Raw genomic sequence first — 21,426 nt, 5'->3', positions numbered from 1 at the left:
CTCTCTCTCTCCTTGCATCCCAAATAAGTAAATAAAAATTTTAAAATATTTTGTAAAGTTTAGTCTTTGCTGCATTTCTACAAACCCTTATTTCATAGACTGCAATGTAATGTATGAGAATGATTTTTATCATTGCTTTCCAATTTATCTTTTTCTTGTTTTTAGCAGCTGAGCATTCCAGCTTGACTAACTGCAAAAGTCTTTCTAGTTTATTACCTACATATACAAAAGTCTTTGCTGATTATCACCTAGCACATTCAATGTAGAAGGTAAATACAGCTGAATATTAACCCAAACCATCTCTATGTACTTTTCCCATCCTCTTGTAAGCTGTTATTACAACCAAACTGTGAAGGACATAAATTTCTCCTGTACTATATGATCATTTAGAAACAAGAATGAAATGAACAGCGTATAAGAAACCTCTCATTACAAAGTACAGTACAGGTTAGAACAATGAAAAATAAAACATGAATACGAATACTGTGTCTTTGTATAAACGGTGACTTAGACGGATGGCCAAATAAAAGCTCGTCTGAAATCTTTGTAAGGTGACTTCTTTGTTATTTAATTGTCCTATCAGTCTCCTAGTCCATCACATGCTATAGTGAGCTAGAACTAATGCCTAGGTGTTGTTACAGTCATCACCAAGAGCAGTTAGTTGGCTCCAGAAGTATTATCTCTAATTTTAGTGCCAGTTTCTCCATTTTCTAAATAACATACTTGATACAAAATGTTCAATATTTAACCAAGAAATGAAAGATGACTGTTAGCCCATAAACTAAAACATCTTATTGATGTTTGAATATTTAAAACAGTACTGCTCTAAGAAAACTCTTCCTCATTTGAATTGCCAGATTTAAAATGAGGTGGACAAAACAAGGGTGCATGTTGCCTCAGGCATCCTTGAATTTCCCTTAGTGTCAAGCATCATGCTTTGTATATAGTTCATGCTAGAGAAATGTGTATTTAATGATTTAATTAGCATATAATGGATTGTAACAATATATCTATTTTGTACATACAATTCCCAAAAGGGACTTGGTACCTATTTCATGAGAGAGTTAATGTAAAACATCTCTCTATACACTTCACCCAACTCAAAAAAAAATAACCTTTACTTCTTTACAGTCACTGGTAATACCAAATCACATGCTTATCATTACACATCAATACAATGCCTAAAGTCCTAAAAAGTGCACATTGATCATTCAGTATTGTAAATGGAAAAAAAGTATTTGTTATGCATATGAAACTGTTTAGAGCATGACTTGTATTTGTTTCCAAGACTCCATGTATAGAAAGTTAATCCACACTGTGAAATGCTAAGATGGTCAAAACTCAATTATGTTGTTTAAAGGCTAGGCTTTTTGGAAATAACTATGATTAAAGTCATTGGAGTGGAGTTCCTGATTTAATCCTGGTGGCTTTATAAAACGAGGAGAGGTACACACATATAGATATAATATACCTGCTTGTTATTATGTGATGCTCTATACCACCTCTGGAATCTCGTTGCAACAACTTTATCACAAGATGAGGCCCCTAAAATTCTTACCTATAATGAAACTAAACCCCTTTATAAAATAGCCTATCCCGGGTATTTTCTTTTCTTTTTTTTTTTTTTTAGTTTTTTTTCTTTCTTTTTTTATTTTTCTTTTTTTTTAAAGATTTATTCATTTTATTACAGCCAGATATACACAGAGGAGGAGGGGAGACAGAGAGGAAGATCTTCCGTGCGATGATTCACTCCCCAAGTGAGCCGCAACGGGCTGGTGCGCGCTGATCCGAAGCCGGGAACCTGGAACCTCTTCCGGGTCTCCCACGCGGGTGCAGGGTCCCAAAGCTTTGGGCCGTCCTCGACTGCTTTCCCAGGCCACAAGCAGGGAACTGGATGGGAAGTGGAGCAGACGGGATTAGAACGGGCGCCCATATGGGATCCTGATGCGTTCCAGAGGAGGACTTTAGCCGCTAGGCCATGCCGCCAGGCCCTCAAGTTACTTTTGGTATTGAAGATATTTGTAATTCGGATTCATGTAGGCTCCATCATACATCCAAAGTTCATCTGGAAGCAGTGCTTTCTAAAAATAATCCTTTCAGGATAATTAATTTGGACTAAATTCTGACAGGACACATATATTTGATAAATATCAGTGTATTGAATATGCAGATAATAGAGTGCATAATTAAGAAAATGAGAAAGAAAATATTATGACAGGGTACATCATTTATAGTTTTGTAGTTCAGTTTACCAAAGCTGACTATCCCTGCATATGCTTTGTATTAGCTTTCATTATTATAATGAAATACCCGGGGGCCCGGCGGCTAAAGTCCTCGTCTTGAAAGCCCCGGGATCCCATATGGGTGCCGGTTCTAATCCCGGCAGCTCCACTTCCCATCCAGCTCCCTGCTTGTGGCCTGGGAAAGCAGTCGAGGATGGCCCAAAGCCTTGAGACTCTGCACCCGCCTGGGAGACCTGGAAGAAGTTCCTGGCTCCTGGCTTCAGATTGGCTCCGCTCCAGCTGTTGATGCCGCTTGGGGAGTGAATCATCAGAGGGAAGATCTTTCTCTCTGTCTCTCCTCCTCTCTGTATATTTGACTTTGTAATAAATAAATCTTAAAAAAAAACATAACTTGAAAGGCAATATATTTTGACAAGCATCACTTCCACTGAATTCAAGTTAGTGTTCTATTGTGCTACTGGACTGTCAGCCATATAGCTGCAGAGTGTTTGGTGGGGTCCTGCTTAGAAATATCAGTAGTCAAATTTTCATATGTAGCTTAAGTCTACTCTGATATGCCACCAGGAAAAAACTGAATCTTCTGTTTATTTCTGTCTCTTCCAGAATATTTAATATCTAACATGCTATTTTCCCCTGGTATGAAAGTTACCAAATAAAAAAGACTGCCAAAGGACTAGTATCAACAGTTTAATACATTGGGTGGAATCACAGCTAATGCTAAACAGTCATAAAACAGGTAGAGATCGTATAAAAGCAAAAAGATTCAAAAGGTTTGCAGCAGCTTTTTGACAAGAATACTGAAGTACTCAACTAATGCCAGCAGCCTTTTCCTATCCAGGTCTTGGCCACCTTCCTCCCACTATCCCTCAAGCTTATCTGAGATGAAAGAATTACACAATAAGTAAAACCTTTTGACCTAAAGCTATATTTATTCCAAAATGAGAGCAATAATTCTGAATTATCTCTTAATTTTGCATGTATATTTATCATCTACTAAGGATGAATATTTGTTCTCTCTGCTGAAAGATTCCTTTAGGTACTGAAATCATTCTTTCTACAGCTTATTCTGTAGAATATTCATGTATGTCACTCATAACAGATATAAACCTTCCTTGATGCTTTGCTGAAAATCATGGTTTAGTGGTGGCATGATTCAGAGGTGGCATTCATGATTTAGACATATGTGGATTTTTATCAATTTGCTGTGCTCTGTATACTAACTCAGAGTATAATCACTCAGATAAAATAGAAGTATCAGAATCATAAACATGTCTCACCTGCACAAAATCACCTGGGAAATAAAAAAATGATTTTCAAACATCTTAGGATTTAGTGCTAGATGTTGTCCTTCTCAGAGAATAAGAATAAATGCTATTCCTTCCAATTTCAGGCAACAAAAAAACTATCTGAGTCTTGTATTTCATATTCAAACATTTCATCTGATTATAAGAAAAAAGGAATGTGACCACAAGCTATCCAGCATCCCAAAAGGAATTATAGTATCAGTTCTGTTCATGTGTGACAGCACTTGACTACTTAAAATTGCATTAAGAGCCTGACACAATGGTTCAATGGCTAAATCCTCAACTGACAAGCACCAGAATCCCATATGGGTGCCAGTTCGTGTTCCAGCTGCTCCATTTGTCATCTAGTTCCCTGCTTATTGCCTGGAAAGCGGTAGAGGATGGCCCAAAGCCTTGGGAAAATGCACCTGAATGTAAGACCTGGAACAAGCTCCTGGCTGGTGGTTTTGGATAGGCTCAGCTCCAGCCTTTGTGACCACTCGGGGAGTGAATCAGCAGATGGAAACTCTTTCTTTCTCTCTTTCTCTCTGTAAATCTGATCTGTTTTTCCTAGACAACCAGAAGCCCTGAGCGGTCCGCAGAAACAGAAGAACAATAAATGTCCTTCGGGACCAGGGAGGAGAGCTTTCTCTGGTCCGAGCCTGGCTCCACCTCTAGACCCCCACCCTCCCTCGCAATGACCATCTGGACTGCTTCGAAAACCCCTCACAGCAAACAAACAATCATACAAACTAAAAAAAACCTAAAATAAATAGACAAACAACAGAAAGTAGAGTTTGAAATCTGACAGGAAAGAGCTGGCATGGATTGGCTCATGCCTTGCTGGGTGGGACACAAAGATTAGTTACTCCTCACCATGGTGTTGAGGATTTTCCTGCACACCACCCCCAAAAAATGTGTTCTGCACATTAAATGTCGACAAATATCTTGTTAGAGTTACAAGCCAGTCTAGATTATCCTAAAATCTGCCAAGATCAGCAAAATTATACTTCAACACAACAAATGGCTAAATACTAAAATGAAATAGACACGAGACAGCTGAATGGTACCTTATAGCCAATTTAAGGTATATAGCAGCCGGTCCTGAATATAAACTAAAATTGAAATGTCAATGAGCAAATCATAGGTTGTGGTTAGGACTTGCTTCTTTTTTTTTTTTTTAACATACTGGTTACTCAAAACCATGTCAATTCCATAATGTTGCAAATTGCTGTTGATGTTATATTGGGACTCTTAATTGACTGGGATGATATTCTACCAGCTCTAACTTCGGACCAGAGATGGTCTCCCCAAGAAACTGTTCAACCCATCTGGACAATAAGATGCTGGACTCTATGCTTGGTATACGTTTGCAAGGAAAGAATCTTGATTGAATTTGAACTGTAATACTGCATCAAGGTGGAGGAATGCACCAGGGGGGATGGGCGTGGGGAGGGGTGGGGGGATTCCCAGAGCCTATGAAACTGTCACATAATGCAAAATAATTAATAATAAAAAAAAGAAAATAGAAAAAAATCTGATCTGTTTTTCCAATAAAAGTTAATAAACCTTAAATAAAATAAAAATAAAATTGCACTAAACGTATTCGGCATACTATTGTTGCATTAAATGTAAAAACCCAGATATATGAAGATGTCCAGGTCCCTATCCTCTGTGTGTGTTTAATTTGCAAGTTGCCACTCCAACCTAACAAAAAAGTAAAAAATTGAAAAAAAAAACTGAAAAAAGAAATAGCTGTTCTTAGTTAATCACATAAATGAGGTCACATGGCACAACACTGCCCCCAACATTAAAACTCAGAGAATCACTACTTACTACAGCAAAAATCCATAAACAAAGCTTTAGTAGGAATCAGTGTAAGGAAAGCTACATCCAAAGGGAGCCTACAAAATGTCTGTAATTCTTATCTTCAGGAGCTCTATACCAGACTCCCACAAATAACACGAAAGAAAAATGCTCTCATTTCTCCACAGGAGAAAGAGGAAGCATACATCAGATCATATGAAAGAAAAAAAAACAACAAAACACAGCTCATTCTATTTTTAGCAAATACTGCCCTCACCAAAGGAAAAACAACAACAACAACAAAAAAACACGACTTCACTATAGTCTAACTGTGGTGGTTTGGATACTGCCTCCCCTCAGAAATCCCTGTTGGTGTTTAATTACCGCAGAGATAGCATTAAGAGATGGTACCTTTAACAAATAAGTCAAGAGTGTGTGCCCTGATGAATGGATTAACGCTGTTGTGGGAGTGGCTGAGTTACTGGTGGAGTTTGATTCTGATAAAGGGATCCATTTGGCATCCTTTCTCTCTCAGTCACATCTGCTCCTTTGCCATTCTGTCATCTATCACGGGATGACACAGACCAAAGGATGGTAAAAGATAATAGTATAATATTCTTGGACTCTCGCCCCCAGAATTCTGAACCATATGAACTTCTATTGCTTATAAATTAAACAGTTGCAAATACTCTGGTACAGTAGCAAGCGGAGAACAGACTAAGATGCCAACCTAATGGAGTTTTTTTTTTTTTTTGTAATTTTTATTTACTTTTTATTGGAAAGGCTGATTTACAGAGAGAAGAACAGAAAGATCTTCTATCCACTGACTTATACTTCAAGTGGCCGCAACAGCCAGAGCTGAAACAATCCAAATCCAAGAGCTTCTTCTGGGTCTCCCATGTGAGTGCAGGGTTCCAAGGCTTTGGGCCTTCTTTTACCACTTTCTCGGGTCACAAGCACGGAGGCAGATGGGAAGTTAAGCAACCAGGACAAAAACTGCAGCCCATGTGGGATCCCAGTATTTGCCAGGTGAGGACTTAAGCCTCTTGGCTACTAGAGTGCTGTGGCATAGCATGTTTATCCATTGCCTGTAGTCCCACCATCCCACATGGGTGTCCGTCTGATTCCCAGATGCTCCACTTTTGAACCAGATCCATGCTAAGACACCTGGGAAAGCGGTGGAAGATGGCACAAGTGCTTGGATGCCTGCATCCATGTGGGAGACCCGGCAGAAGCTTCAAGCTCCTGGTTTCAGCCTGCCCCTGCCCCAGCTATTGTGGCCATTTGAGGATTAGCCATCAGATAGAAGATCGCTTTCTCCCACTCTCTCCCCCTCCTTCCCTTTCTTTCAGTTTGCTTTTCAAATAAATTAAGAGATCTTTTGAAAAAGTAATGGAAATATCCAAGTGCAGCATTCAAGGTGGGGGAAGAGAAACACTGAACTTCAGCCCCTTATACTCATACTGCCCTCAGGTAAAAGAATTAAAAGCCAAAAAGAGGTGTAAAGGTCACAGTATATGAGCAAAGGCTCATCAAAATATAATCATAGGTCTATAATGCAGCCCCTTCATTCCAACCTCCCTCCCACATTTCTGCAAGAGATCCATTTGCCAAGAACATCATATTCACTTCTCCAAAAAAAAAAAATTACAGAACAAACTAAAAAAGGAAAATTAACACAATTGGAAGAGGCAGAGCAAGTATCAGAACCTAGATTCAGATTATGTTATAATGTTGGAGTTATCATTCTATAAGTTCACAACAACTGGGGTCATTATTCTAAATATTCTAATGGAAAAAGTAAACAACACGTAAGAACAGATGAGTCAGGAAACTGAATAGATATAAATGTATAAAGAATCAAATTTTACAGGTATAAAACACTGTTACAAATGAAGAATGAATTTGATGGATTCATTAGTAGACAAAAAGGCTGAGGAAAGAATTTGTAATCCTGGGGTTATGTAAATACAGACTTCCAAAACTAAATAAAATCAAATACATATGTACTTTAAAAACATAATGAAATTCCAAGAACAATGGGGTAATTATAAAAGGTACAACTTTTTCATAGTGGAAATATAAGAAAGTGAAACAAAAGCACAAGGAAAGCAGCAATTATTGAAAAATTTTCCACATTAATGCTGGACACTAAACATTTTTAAAAGCTCAGAAATAATCATCAGGACAAATGCCTAAATGAAAATCAAAGTAAACCTGGGTGTAGCATAAACTTCAGAAAACTAAAGGAGATAGAAAAATCTTTAGAGATGCCAAAAGAAAAGATAACAATTAATCCATGTAAAAGAAAACAGAAATTACATCTGTTTTCTCTTCAGAAATGATGCAAGCAGAATGAGAGTGAAGTTAGATATTTAAAGATTTTAGGCAAAATAATAGCATAAACCTGAAGGACTTTTTATCCTGTAAAATCATCTTGCAAAAAAAAAGGGAAATAAAAACTCAATCCTAATTGATAGTATATCTCTGTTTAAACAAATAGGATGTTCTTCAGAAAAAGGAACATCATACAGATCATAAATGTTAATCTATAAAAAGTAAAAGCATTGGAGAAGGAAAAAAGTGATAGTAAATTTTTTCTTAATCTTAATTGATCACAGAGATGATATTTTGCTAAAAATAATCACAGCAAAGATGTACTAAATAGATATACTTATATGTAATAGAAATGAAAGACAGCAATGACATCAGGGTTACATGAGAATCATTAGGAATATTGTGTTTTCATAAGCTATTCCAATCACCTGTGAAGAAAGATTAGAACTCCTGAAATTAGGCTCAATTATTTCTAAATTCATATGCCAAATAACCTGTAGTAATCACTATAATAAACATTATAAAAAGCACAGAAATAAAAAGTAGTGTTATGAATAGGCTAAAATGAAAATTAAAGCTTATAAAAGCTTCAATTAAAACCACAAAATAATATAAACATTGGAAATTGGGGGGGGGGGGAGACAGCAGAGTTAAAAATAAGGTAGATAGGGCCCTGCGGCGTGGCCTAGTAGCTAAGGTCCTCGCCTTGAATGCGCCGGGATCCCATATGGGCGCCGGTTCTAATCCCGGCAGCTCCACTTCCCATCCAGCTCCCTGCTTGTGGCCTGGAAAAGCAGTCAAGGATGGCCCAATGCCTTGGGACCCTGCACCGGAGTGGGAGACCCGGAAAGAAGTTCCTGGTTCCCGGCTTCGGATTGGCGCAGCACCAGCCCGTTGCGGCTCACTTGGGGAGTGAATCATCAGACGGAAGATCTTCCTCTCTGTCTCTCTTCCTCTCTGTATATCTGACTTTGTAACAAAATAAATAAATCTTTAAAAAAAAAATAAGGTAGATATCAGCACAACTGAACCAGTGATGGCTCCATATGTAAATAAAACTAAATACATATAAATATATGTAAATAAAATATACAGATTCTCAAAGTGGCTCAAAAAATAAGACTCAAGTTGTTGCCCGGCGCAATATTGTAGCCGCTAAAGTCCTTGCACTGCATGCGCCAGGTTCCCATATGGGTGTTGGTTCGTGTCCCAGTGACCCTGCTTCTCATCCAGCTCCCTGCTTGTGGCCTGGGAAAGCAGTCGAGGATGGCCCAAAGCCTTGGGCCCCTGCACCCACGTGGGAGACCTGGAAGAGCTCCTGGCTCCTGGTTTCAGAACAGCTCAGCTCCAGCCATTGCGGCCGCTTGGGGAGTGAACCATCGGAGGGAAGATCCTCCTCTCTGTATAACTGCCTTTCCAATAAAAAATAAATCTTTTAAAAAATACATATATATACATATGAAAGTCATACAGAGATTAAAAAAATTTAGATAGATGGGGCAACACGCATTGGGCTCATTGGGTTAAAATACACTTGCAGTGCCAGTATCCTGTATCAGGGTACTGGGTCAAGGCCCAACTGATTTGCTACTGCGTCTGGGAAGACAGTACAAGATGGCTCTAAACACTTGGGCTCCCGCCATCCATATCAAAACCTCAGATGGTGTTCTTGACTCGTGGCTGTATTATGGTCCCACCCTAACCATTGTAGCCATGTGGGGAGAAAGTCAGCAGGTAAAAGATCGCTCTTTCTGTCTTTCTGCTTCCATCACTTTTTCAAATAAAAAAGAAGTCTCTTTCTAAAAAACTAATTCATGGGCCTGGAGCGATAGCATAGCCGCTAAAGTCCTCGCATTGAACGCACCAAGATCCCATATGGGTGCCGGTTCTAATCTCAGTGACCCGGCTTCCCATCCAGCTCCCTGCTTGTGGCCTGAGACAGCAGTCAGGGACGGCCCAAAGCCTGGGGACCCTACACCCGCATGGGAGACCTGTCTCCTGGCTCCGGATCAGCTCAGCTCCAGCCGTTGCAGCCACTTAAGGAGTGAACCATCGGACGGAAGATCTTCCTCTCTGTCTCTCCTCCTCTCTGTATATCTACCTTTCCAATAAACATAAATAAATCTTAAAAAAAAAAACTAATTCATAGGAATAGACAGAGAGTGCTCCAAGCTGCTGGTTTATTCCTCACATATTAAGTGCCTAACACTAGGCTGGGGCCAAAGCCAGGAGCCAGAAATTCAATCCAAGACCTCCGCATTATTGACAGGAAGTTGATCACTTAAGTTGTCTCTCTTGTCTCTGTATTAGCAGGAACCTGAAATGAGTAATCAGAACTAGAAATTTATTCCAGGTATTCCGATATAGAACACAAATGTCTAAACCAGCGTCTTCACTCCTAGCTAAGCTAAACAGATATCCAAAAAAAAAAAAAAACAATTATAAATATAAGGACACATAGATTAAGAAGATGCATAAAGATATACTATGCTACAACAATCAAAATAATATGTACTTAGCTATATTAATTTCCTATGAAGCTCTTTAGATCAGGAAAAATTATCAGACATAATAAATCAATGATAAATGGATCAATTATGCACGAAGACATAGCAATTCTTAATATGCATGTGTTTAAAATAGGGCAGAAAAATATGTGATACAAAACATGATAGATAACAGGACGTAAGAGAATCTTTAATGGGCTGAAATGTCAACAAAAATGTATCCTGTATCAAAAATGAATAGATCACACAGAAAACCAAGTGGCTAAAGTCCTCGCCTTGGATGCACGGGGATCCCGTATGGGTGCCGGTTCGTGTCCCGGTGACCCTGCTTCCCATCCAGCTCCCTGCTTGTGGCCTGGGAAAGCAGAAGAGGACGGCCCAAAGCCTTGGGATCTTGCAGAAGATCCAGAAGAAGCTCCTGGCTCCTGGCTTCAGATCAGCTCAGCTCTTTCTGTTGCAGCTATTTAGAGGATGAACCTGTGGACAGAACATCTTTCTCTCTGTCGCTCCTTCTTTCTGTATATCTGCCTTTCCAATACAAATAAATAAATCTTTAAAAATATGGTAAATAAATCCAATATCTTTAGTTAACATCCATAGACAAGGTTGACCAAGAAAAGAGTATCCATTCTTCTCAAGCTCACAGGAAATATTTGCTAGGATATGGCACATCTGGGGACATAACACACACATTAACTAATTAAAAAAAAACTAAAGTCATAAAATAACTGTAGCCAAACTACAATGGGACTAAATAAAAAATCAAAAATGGAAAAAAAAGATAGAAAATATTTGGAGGCTAAACCATATACTTTCAAATAACACAGAGGTCAAAGAAATGCCAAAGAATAAAAATCTTTTGAGCTAAAGAGTAATTATAATGAAACTGTCAAATTCTAAGGACGTGGTGAAAGTAGGGCCCAATAGAAAACATGTAGCATTAAATATACATTATTAGAAAGAAAAACACCTAAAATCAATCATTTCATTTTTCACCTTAGAAAACCTGAAAAGCGGGAGCAAACTGAGTTCAAAATAAGCAAAAAATAGTGTTAGGAAACTAGTTACAAATATGGAAATGAAGAAAACCAAAAGCACAGGGGATTCCCTGTGCCTATGGAGCCATACCATGATAAATTTAAAAATAATAATAATAAAGAAAACTATAAAGTAAACCAATATTTTTGACCAGAGTCAATAAAATTACAAGCTTCTAAACAGGCTCACAGGAAAATAAAGCTATAACTATCAGAAATAAATGAAATAATTTATATAACTTTATTACTTCTCTCTGTATCTCTCCTCTCTGTAAACTGAGCTTATCGATTAAAAAATAAATCCTCTTCTGCACAGTCTCATTATTAACTGACAACTATTACATATTCTATTAAATAAAACAGTTTTATCAGTATATCTAGTTATAGCATTCAATATATAATCTGAAAATAATTTACTGTGGGGCCCTGCGGCGTGGCCTAGCGGCTGAAGTCCTTGCCTTGAACGGCCCGGGATCCCATATGGGCGCTGGTTCTAATCCCGGCAGCTCCACTTTCCATCCAGCTCCCTGCTTGTGGCCTGGGAAAGCAGTGGAGGACGGCCCAATGCACTGGGACACTGCACCCAAGTGGGAGACCTGGAAGAGGTTCCTGGTTCCCAGCTTTGGTTCGGCGCGCACCAGCCCGTTGCGGCTCACTTGGGGAGTGAATCATCGGACGGAAGATCTTCCTCTCTGTCTCTCCTCCTCTCTGTATATCTGACTTTGTAATAAAATAAATAAATCTTTAAAAAAATAATAATTTACTGTGGCATGTCTGGTTTAGGCTGTCCGTAAGTTGCCAAACATTTAAGACTGGCTTTATTTTACTGTTAAGCAATCAAGCAATAACACTTCAAATAAAAATACAGTGCTATCTACTTAAATAAAAGGGCTGTATCTGGAAAAATAATCTTATTCTTACATTTTGCTTGTATACACTGAACTTCATTATAAAATGTTGCATCATCATAATTATATCTCACAATATTCTTCCTTGCAGAAGGAAAATACATTAGGTATATATGCTTTATAAACTTTGTAAAACAATTATCTATTATTTAAATGCTTACTCATTCATTTTGCTTTATTTGAAGGGCAAAGCAACAGAATGAAAGAGACAGAGAAGAGAGAGACAATCTTATCAAATGATTCACTCTTCAAAAGCCTGAATGCTTCCTCTTAGGATGTGCATTAGCAGGAAGCTGGAACTCAAATCAGGCATTCTGACTTGGGATTAAACTATACTAATTCTAGCTAATATGAGAGTAAGAATTGAGAAAGCAGAAGTGTATATGGCAAAACAATTAAGGGGGTAAAAAGAAAACAAAAGTATCCAGAGAAAGTCATCTGCTTCCTAATATGGATATTAATTTTCATCTGAAAATTTTAACATAAATTTTAACACATCCAAAATCAACACAAATATGAACTGAAATTATATAAATATAAGCTAATACAATTATAAGTACAATATTTTCACATAAAGTACTTTGTGAGTATATGGCATAAGCTAATTAGCTCAGCTGACTTGTCCTACATTCTACAAACATCAAAGGTAAATTTCTAAATTGATTATTACTCTAGCAAGTCTGGGAGAGAGTAAACAAGAGTTTCTTTGAGCTTTAATGGAGCTGTTAACATTTAAATTATAGTGTATGGTATAATGGAAAAAAAGAAACACAATTAATATTAGATATCTCCAGCCTTATGTTTTATTGATTTGCTGAGATATTAGAATTGAGCTAAAATCATGCTGTGGTGAGGACACCAGACAAAGTCAAAAGAACAGTTTGACCCAGCTGTGCCACATACTGTGACCGGAGTTTGGGCTAACTGACCTCACTTACTCTTTGTCATTACATCTAAAATGGGAATAATAATATAAGAATTAGTTGATTTTAAAAATTAGTAAAAAGAACAGACCATTAAATAAGCACCAAGTAAACAATTCAGTATTATTAATTAGAGTCACCATGCCGCATGTTAGATTCCCAGAGCTTACTCATCACTGAAAAATTGGACCCTTTGAACAGCCTTTTTCACTTCACCCCCTCCTATTCTTTTGCTTTGCTTGTGTGATTTCAATTCCTCTTAGATTCTGCAAGTGAGTTCATGCCGTATCTCTCTTTCTGTACCTGGTTTATTTCACTTAGCATGACATTTTCTAGATACACACATAATCATAACAGACAGGATTTCCTTATTTTGTGACTGAATAACATTCCTGTGTGTATCACACTTTCTTTATGCATTAACCTACTGACAAACACATAGCTCATTTACATATCCTGGCTATTATGAATAATGCTTCAGGAATCTTTCTGATATGTTTATCTCCCTTGGATATGCATACACATAAGTGGGTTTGATGGATCACATGGTAGTTCTATTTTTTAATTTTTCACACACACATAACCACAAATGACAAATAAATGTAGTGATTAATGTGTTAATTCATGGTAATCATTTCAGAATTCACACATATGTTAAATCATTATATTGTATATTGTTAATATATATAATTTTGTCCGTTTAATGTAAATCGTGTTAGGATAGATATTAAGGATTATGCTCATTCAGAATAGGCTGTAGCACTGATAAAACTTTGATCTCTTCATGAGAGTACTCACCTTCCGTACTGTTAACATGAACAGTCTAAGTAGAGGGAATTGGTACTAAGCAGTCAGGAATAACTTCAAGGAGGGACAACTTCAATCATGATGACATTATCTTTTCTTCCCAGAGATAATATATCAGATAAAGCTTCATTTAAGTGTATTGTTGCCTCACCCTAACCATTATCTGTGTCTTAAGCATTACAGATTTCTGGTAGTAGATATGCTTGACACTGTTCAATAATATTCACAAAGCCCTTCCTTAATAAGCATATTTAGAAGCTGCTATGGCTTACAAGCCAGATTTTTTAATGTTCTGAGAAAGGCACAGAAGAGTCTAGGTTTGTAGAGAAAACATCTAAGTTGAAAAGGTTTATTAGAATGGGCCCGGCGGCGTGGCCTAGCGGCTAAAGTCCTCGTCTTGAAAGCCCCGGGATCCCATATGGGCGCCGGTTCTAATCCCGGCAGCTCTACTTCCCATCCAGCTCCCTGCTTGTGGCCTGGGAAAGCAGTTGAGGACGGCCCAATGCATTGGGACCCTGCACCCGCGTGGGAGACCTGGAAGAGGTTCCAGGTTCCCGGCTTCGGATCGGCGCGCATCGGCCCGTTGCGGCTCACTTGGGGAGTGAAACATCGGACGGAAGATCTTCCTCTCTGTCTCTCCTCCTCTGTGTATATCTGGCTGTAATAAAATTGAATAAAATCTTTAAAAAAAAAAAAAGAAAAGGTTTATTAGAAAAATGGAAACAAAACTGCCTATTCTAACTGAAAAATGTTGAAAGCCATACATACTTTGTTTTCTGTGTGTGTTTCATTATTTTCCATAATATCATTTTGTAAGTATAAGGATTTCCCCCTACCTCCCTTTTCTCTCTCCCCATTCTCCCCCTGTCACCATTTTCTCCATATTATTGCAACAGCAGAGTCCTTCAGCAACAAGTTACAAGTCCAAGATTCTGCTATTTTAAGTGTGTTGTGGCATTGTAGGTATAGTACACGGTTTTCCATGAACATTTTTAGAAAACGTCCTTATTTGGGCCTTCTTTTACTAGGGAAGGTGTCTTTTTCTTCTTGTAAAAATAGGTGCTAAATATTGTTTCAAAGCACAGATTTTTAAAACAATTTTCATTCTAACCTTTGCATACAGCAGAAACATCAGTGTTTCTTAAATTCTATAATATTAACAAAAGTATAAATCAGATTATAGGCATATTATTTTCATAATTAGAGGGCTTTGGGAGATTTATTCTTTAATAAAGGATTTTGTAGCCAAGTTATACTTAAAAATGAAATATATTAAACTGATTTAAATGAGGTATGTATAAGAACAGTATAAATGTGCCTGAAAAAAACTGCAACTTCAGTTGACATGTTTACTTAATCTTCTAAGTAAATTTCATGAGTTCTATGCTATGTTTATATTAGAGCTCAAACATAACTAAATATGCATAGCATGAAATTAAGTAATGTTAATATATTTGTCTCTACTTTAAAGAGAAGACAGTATTAAATACAGAAACATCCTGTTCTAAGTTCATTTTTCAACAGCTATTTCTTTACCTTAAAGTTCCATGTGAATCTCACATCCCTTATACTTCACCTTCTCACTCGTATCAGTGCTCTACTCTAAATAGCATCTTATACAGCTTTCAAAGCCCTGGAGGATATAATCTGGTATTACATTACTGGGACCAAATACGCGTAAAGCTTGAATGTGGACAGAAAGCAAAATAACAACAAAAAATTAAAGTGGCATTCTTGTGGCAACCATCATAGCTTAGCAGGTAAAACCATCACCTGTAGTTCTAGCATCACATACGGGTTTCAGTTTGAGTTCCATCTACTCCACCTCCAATCCAGTTCCTACTAAGGTACCTGGGAAAGCCAGGTAGAGGATAACACAAGTCCTTGTGTCTCTGCATTCACAGGGGAGACTTGAAAGTACATGGTCCTGTACTCTTTTTGAGAGACCCAGTATAAGTATCTGGCAGGTGCACCCATATATGTACTGCACACTAACTTATTGTGCACCCATACGGGAGACCAAGAAAAAGCTCCTAACTTAGAAACAGCTCAGCTCTGGCAGTTACAAGCATTTGGGGAGTGAACTAGCAAATGCAAGATTTGTCCCTTCCTCCATCTCTCTGTTTCTTTGTAACTCGGCCTGTCAAATAAATAAATATATTTTTCTTTAAGCAACACTTTTTTTCCCCCTTTTTGGGCATGTCTATGTTTGTACTGTTACTCCTTCTTTATATGTATGAAGACAACACACCCAGTCATTATTAAATGTGTCATTTTAAATAGTCCCAATCTCCTTTTAATGCATCAAATTTCAGAACTAGTGGTTTTTTATTAATGTGTCCTAAGATCTTACATTATTTCAAGGAACAGGATATATTGAATGGGGTCACTTTACTATTTTAATATTTACCATTCTTAATTAAATTTTTATATTTACGTTTTTGTTTTAATTTTTATTAATTAACAGTATGATCAAACTAATTTATTTCTTGTTGATACGTGTTTGGCATATGCTTATATTGTGAAGTGATTGAGTCAAAGTAATTAACATGTGTGTCATCTCATGTGTCATTTTTGCAGTCAAAACATTAAAAACCAACTCTAGCAATTTTGAATTGAAAAATACACTGCTATGGACTACAATTAGTATAATGCAAACCGGATCATTATGTCATGAAAAATATGTAAGAATTTCAATTTTTTAATTGAAATCCATGTACTTTTAAATTTGATTTTTCATAAACATTTTCAGGTATACAATACTTAGGCCTATATGAATGTATTAAGTAGAGGTTAAGTGACCATTTTCATTATTCCTAATTCCTAATTTTTAAAATTTGTAAGCTCCCAAAATATTTCTGAAAAGTATCCCGTATTGACCTAAAGATGGGATCCTGCATCTTCATGCAAGACCCAGAAGAAGCTCCTAATTCCTGGCTGCCAGCTTGATATCAGCTCAGCTCCAGCCACTGCAGCCATTTGGGGAGTGAACCAGCAGATCGAAGAGCTTTCTGTTTCCCCTTCTCTCTGTAAACCGTCCTTTCCAATAAAAATAAAGAAATCTTTTTTAAAAAAATAAAAAAGAAATGAAACATATTCCCTAATTAATGTTTTCTCAGCTAAGGGACACATACTGGTTTATATAATAAAAATCCGTATACAAAGTGTTAATAATTTTCCAAATCTGCAAGACCTAAGAAAGTCCATAAAGAATAATATGTTGATGCTAATAGGATAACTTTCCACACCAGACTTTAAACTGCCAACAAAATAATAGTTTAGTTCACAATGCTATAAAAATAAGTAAAATAATAATAGATTGCGTCACGCATTCATTTTGTGCTTTCGTTATTATTGATTTTTAATTAGTCAGTTATTTGAAAGGCGAAGAAAGAGACACCTCTTCTCTATGGCTAATTCCTCAAATGCTTGCAGGACTAGGAACTGCTAAAGCTGGGAGCAAGAAATACAACCCAGTTCTTACACAAAGGTACCAGAAAACCGGCTACTTTAGCATCACTGCTGGCTCCCGGGGTTTGCATTAGCAGAAAACTGGTGTTGGGTGCCAGAGAAAGGTATCAAACAGATAACGCAATGTGGGACCAGGGCATCTTCATTAGGAACTTCACCACGCTGAATGCTGCGCCTGCTCCCCAGCCGTGGTTTTACATGTTTACAAAAATGTAGTTCTCAGAAATATACACCTGTATTGACAATTTGAGAAGTAAATAAGCTTGAATCTGAAATTTAGATTAAGTGAATTGTTTCATGCCGCAATGGGCGTTAGCTGTAATGATCAAGCCCATAACTGAGGTCTCCAAATACTCTGCCTATGTTCTTTCAACAGATTCATGCCATTCTACCTTTAAATCATGGTTTCTATTCTCTTGCAAAATATAAAAAGTCTTCTACTATATAGGAAATCAAAAATGATGACAAGATTTTTATAAACAGCAGTCTCACATTGTAGAGCATTTTTCTAAAACTATTAATCTCAAAATTCTCCCCAAATTCAGCAGACAATACTATAAATGTAATAATCCCAGACTAACTTGCTTTAACATGATAATATTCTGGATATGCTAAAACAACAGATACTTATGAACCTTTAAGCATTTTAATTCTAAATATTGCTAGCCTATTCTGGCTTGTTCTACGTTAATTGTGGTAAAGTATCTTGCATAACTCAAACCTGCTTTTCCTTCAAATTACAGAATCTTCCCAATTTTGTTGTAATTTGATAGCTTACTGTGAACCAAATACTAAATAAATTCTAGGAAAGAAGAAAAGCATCCTTAACCTTAAATATGGTCAGAAAAATTAAAAGCATTTAAATCAGATGCCTGCAATTCATGACCTGCTTTCTACACTTTTGTTCATAATTATTGTTATAAAATATGATCATGTGACCAAATTTAACTAAACAAGATAACTTAAATCTAATCATTTTATAATAAATCCTCGTATATAATGATGTGCTAAATAGCTAAATGTATATATAATTTCACATTAATGTGAGAAAATATTACATTGAAGTTAACTGCGGATTTAAAACTTAAAAATATTATCATTCTATAACAACAAGGTATTATTTCTATGATGCAGTGACTAATCCATTTACTGCACATAGGAGAATATGACAAATTATTTTTGTTATATATTGTTATGTGAAGAAATCACAGCAACAACACAAAACTTTACATTGATTGTTACCTATAAAATAATTTCCATACTAAAAAAAAAAAAAAAAACCTGAAGAACACTCAATCTTTCCCAAAGCACGTTTTGGTTTGATGCTGCCAAAAAAATTCTGATGAAGAAGGCTTCAGATTCTCCTTTATCAAATCAGCAAACATATTATTTAAATGAGCATCTATTAATGAGACAGTAAATGATACAGGGAGTCACAGTCTTTGTTCTTAAAAATCAGTATGAAACATAATAAGCTTTAATCAGTAAAAATTAAGTTTATTATACTTAATTTCTCCTTTCATTGCAGCTAATGCTCTATATGGTTCACTCTCCTCAGTTGGTACTGGAATTTCAGTAGAATGCAAATTATGCTTTAGTGGGTTTCAATGTTCTACTATAACTACTGCAGAATATTTGGTTGTGTCCAATAACCATATATTAACTCTATTTAGATTAAGTCCAAACACAACATGCTACTTATGTTTATGAAAATTTAGTTATAAATTATAAAATCTACTTAAATAAGTTATTTTAATTAATTATGTTAATTACAATATACATACAAGGAAACTACTTAATTGAATGGAATGTGTTAATTAAAATATAATGTTTTGGCATTAATGTTGCAGAAATCATGTGGAAATCTTCAATACTGAAAAATCTCTTGCTATACAACAACAGGCTTTTACATATGGATTGTCTGCAAACTCGGTATGAAATATGAAATGCAGAGACAAGACTACAAATATTACAGAATACTTTACCTTCTATCCACAAGCGAACTTCTCTGGGAGAGGATGTCACAGTAGGAGGTTTTCGGTGGAAAAGCTGAAATGATTGTTCCATCTAAGAACGAACAGAGAAAATCTGTTAGTATATGAGACCTAGATAATCTGAGTATTTAAGTGTCAAATAATAGAACTTCATGTGATCCCATTCTCATCTATCCGTGAAGACTGAATATTTTAGCATATGTTGTAATGGCGTGGGAATTTTCAAGGAAATATTTTATTATTAATTAATAATATTTATTGAGAGTATCTTTAGTAAAATAGAAAATTCAAGCACAGATCTGACATAACTTCCATCCCACAGGAATTGTGACTCTACTAAGGATAGAAAAGACGTCAACTATATCCATAACTAAGGAAAGTTCCATGCAAAGAAAATGCTCTGAGATTTCCCTTCTCCCCCTACTAATTTCCCCTATTTTATTACAATAATACAGTTCAGAAAAGTTATCAGTCCATAGTTCTGACATTGTAGGTATGGAGACTGGCAGAATCTACCATCATATTTTCAAGATAATCTCAGAGTCTTTGAAATTGTATTATAAAATGCATAAATTAATTTAAAAAAAGAAAATGCTGAGGAGTTCATGCTTAACTGCAAGGAAGAAAGATCACTTTGTGCAGCAGGTGGCATCTGAGTCAAGCCAAAAAAGGAAAGATTAAACGTAAAGGAACATTAAAGGGAAAAAACAATACAATCTGCTCCATCTACATTAGGAACATCTTGTCTATGTCAGGAGCATCTTGTTGAGACCCAAACAGAGAAAAAAAAATGAGACAGTAAATATATTCTAAAATATAAAACTTTCGTTACTAAAATATGAATCATTATTTGTCCTGATGGTTTTTGAAGCTCCAACTTGTTGCAGCCTGCAGTGTCCGTGCATGTATTACTCAGCTCTTAAAATCTGTATTAGGGAATATATAAATGACATTAACAAGAAATTTAAAAATAAGACTGCAACAGAGCAAATGCTCCCAAAATCAACTATTTTCCTTTCCATTTGCCAACTTTTATCTAATTTTTTTAGCATATTACTTAAAAATGTTTTACAAAAATTTAACTCATTCGTGTTGCTCTTAAAGGATTAAAATCAGTGTGCTACTTTGCTCCCAACCCTCACCTTCTCATCTAGTCCAATTCCCTCAGACCCTGACTTGCACAAGACTGCTTGAACTAATTATGCAGGGCATTTTACATTGACTCTATCTCGCCTCTAAAGAAAACTGCATTTGAATCTGAAACATCGAGGAGTTGATAAACTTTGTACAATAGCACTGTCTGAGATAGAACTTTATGTGATGTCAAAATACTCATAATTTGTACTATTTCACACTGTAGCCAATTGCCAAATACCTGTTAGTAGGTAAAATGACCTAGTGGAAATCGGTAACCAAATTTTCAAGTGAGCTGAATTTTTAATAAATACCCACTTTTGGCTAGTGATTACTACAATTGAAGAACCCATTTTCTAGGGCTTCCTATAAATTATTAGTGTCATCTATTTGGTGGACAATCTTAAGTTGAAAATGAAGGCTTACAAGGCGAACAGAAAATCTGAAACAATCTCAATGCTTACTGTCAGCTTGTCTGATGATTTAGGATGCATGGCAAAAGCAGCAAAGAACCACCCAGCAGCAGCAGCAATTTTCAAACCTCTCGTAAGAGGCTACATAGAAAGGGCAGGGAGGGTGTTGAAGAAAAGATGTTTGGATGGATGCTGGACTCCAATGCTGGACTAAGGAGTCTTCTCTGTTAATCTAGAAAAAAATAATAAAGTTAGTAAGAAACAATTATCGAAATCTGGCATTCAACCCAAAATTCATAACAATAAAGATCAAAACATTTCATTGCATTTAAGCACATTCAACAAATGCTATTGCGCCAAGTCTAGGAAATTTCATTACTTTAAAAAAATGTAGTAATGCTTTCTATGATTATTTTAATATTTTCATTTCAAGGAAAAAGTTTTTTTGGTATGCCATGGGGGCAATTTTCTCTATTCCTTTTGCTATTTCACACGTACATTAGTTCTCTTATCTCTTATCCTTTCCACCTTCCACTGCTTTCTTTTTTTTTTTAACTTCAGAA

The 21,426-nt window shown here is 36.4% G+C and overlaps 1 protein-coding gene across 1 annotated transcript in view; it reads right to left on the bottom strand.

Annotated features, from left to right (window-relative positions):
• The window catches only part of LOC101530799 (uncharacterized), a 315,911-nt gene extending 294,860 nt beyond the window's left edge, over positions 1–21,051 (bottom strand). The window contains 2 exon segments of the mRNA XM_058659130.1: positions 19,308–19,389; positions 20,915–21,051. Coding sequence (XP_058515113.1) covers positions 19,308–19,389; positions 20,915–20,944 — 112 coding nt within the window. The 5' untranslated portion in view covers positions 20,945–21,051.
• Between the last annotated feature and the right edge of the window lie 375 nt (positions 21,052–21,426).

This window comes from Ochotona princeps, chromosome X (assembly GCF_030435755.1).
Source record: "Ochotona princeps isolate mOchPri1 chromosome X, mOchPri1.hap1, whole genome shotgun sequence".
Taxonomy (NCBI): domain Eukaryota; kingdom Metazoa; phylum Chordata; class Mammalia; order Lagomorpha; family Ochotonidae; genus Ochotona; species Ochotona princeps.
The sequence above is the reverse complement of the archived record's forward strand: the minus strand, read 5'-3'. Positions and strand labels throughout refer to the sequence as shown.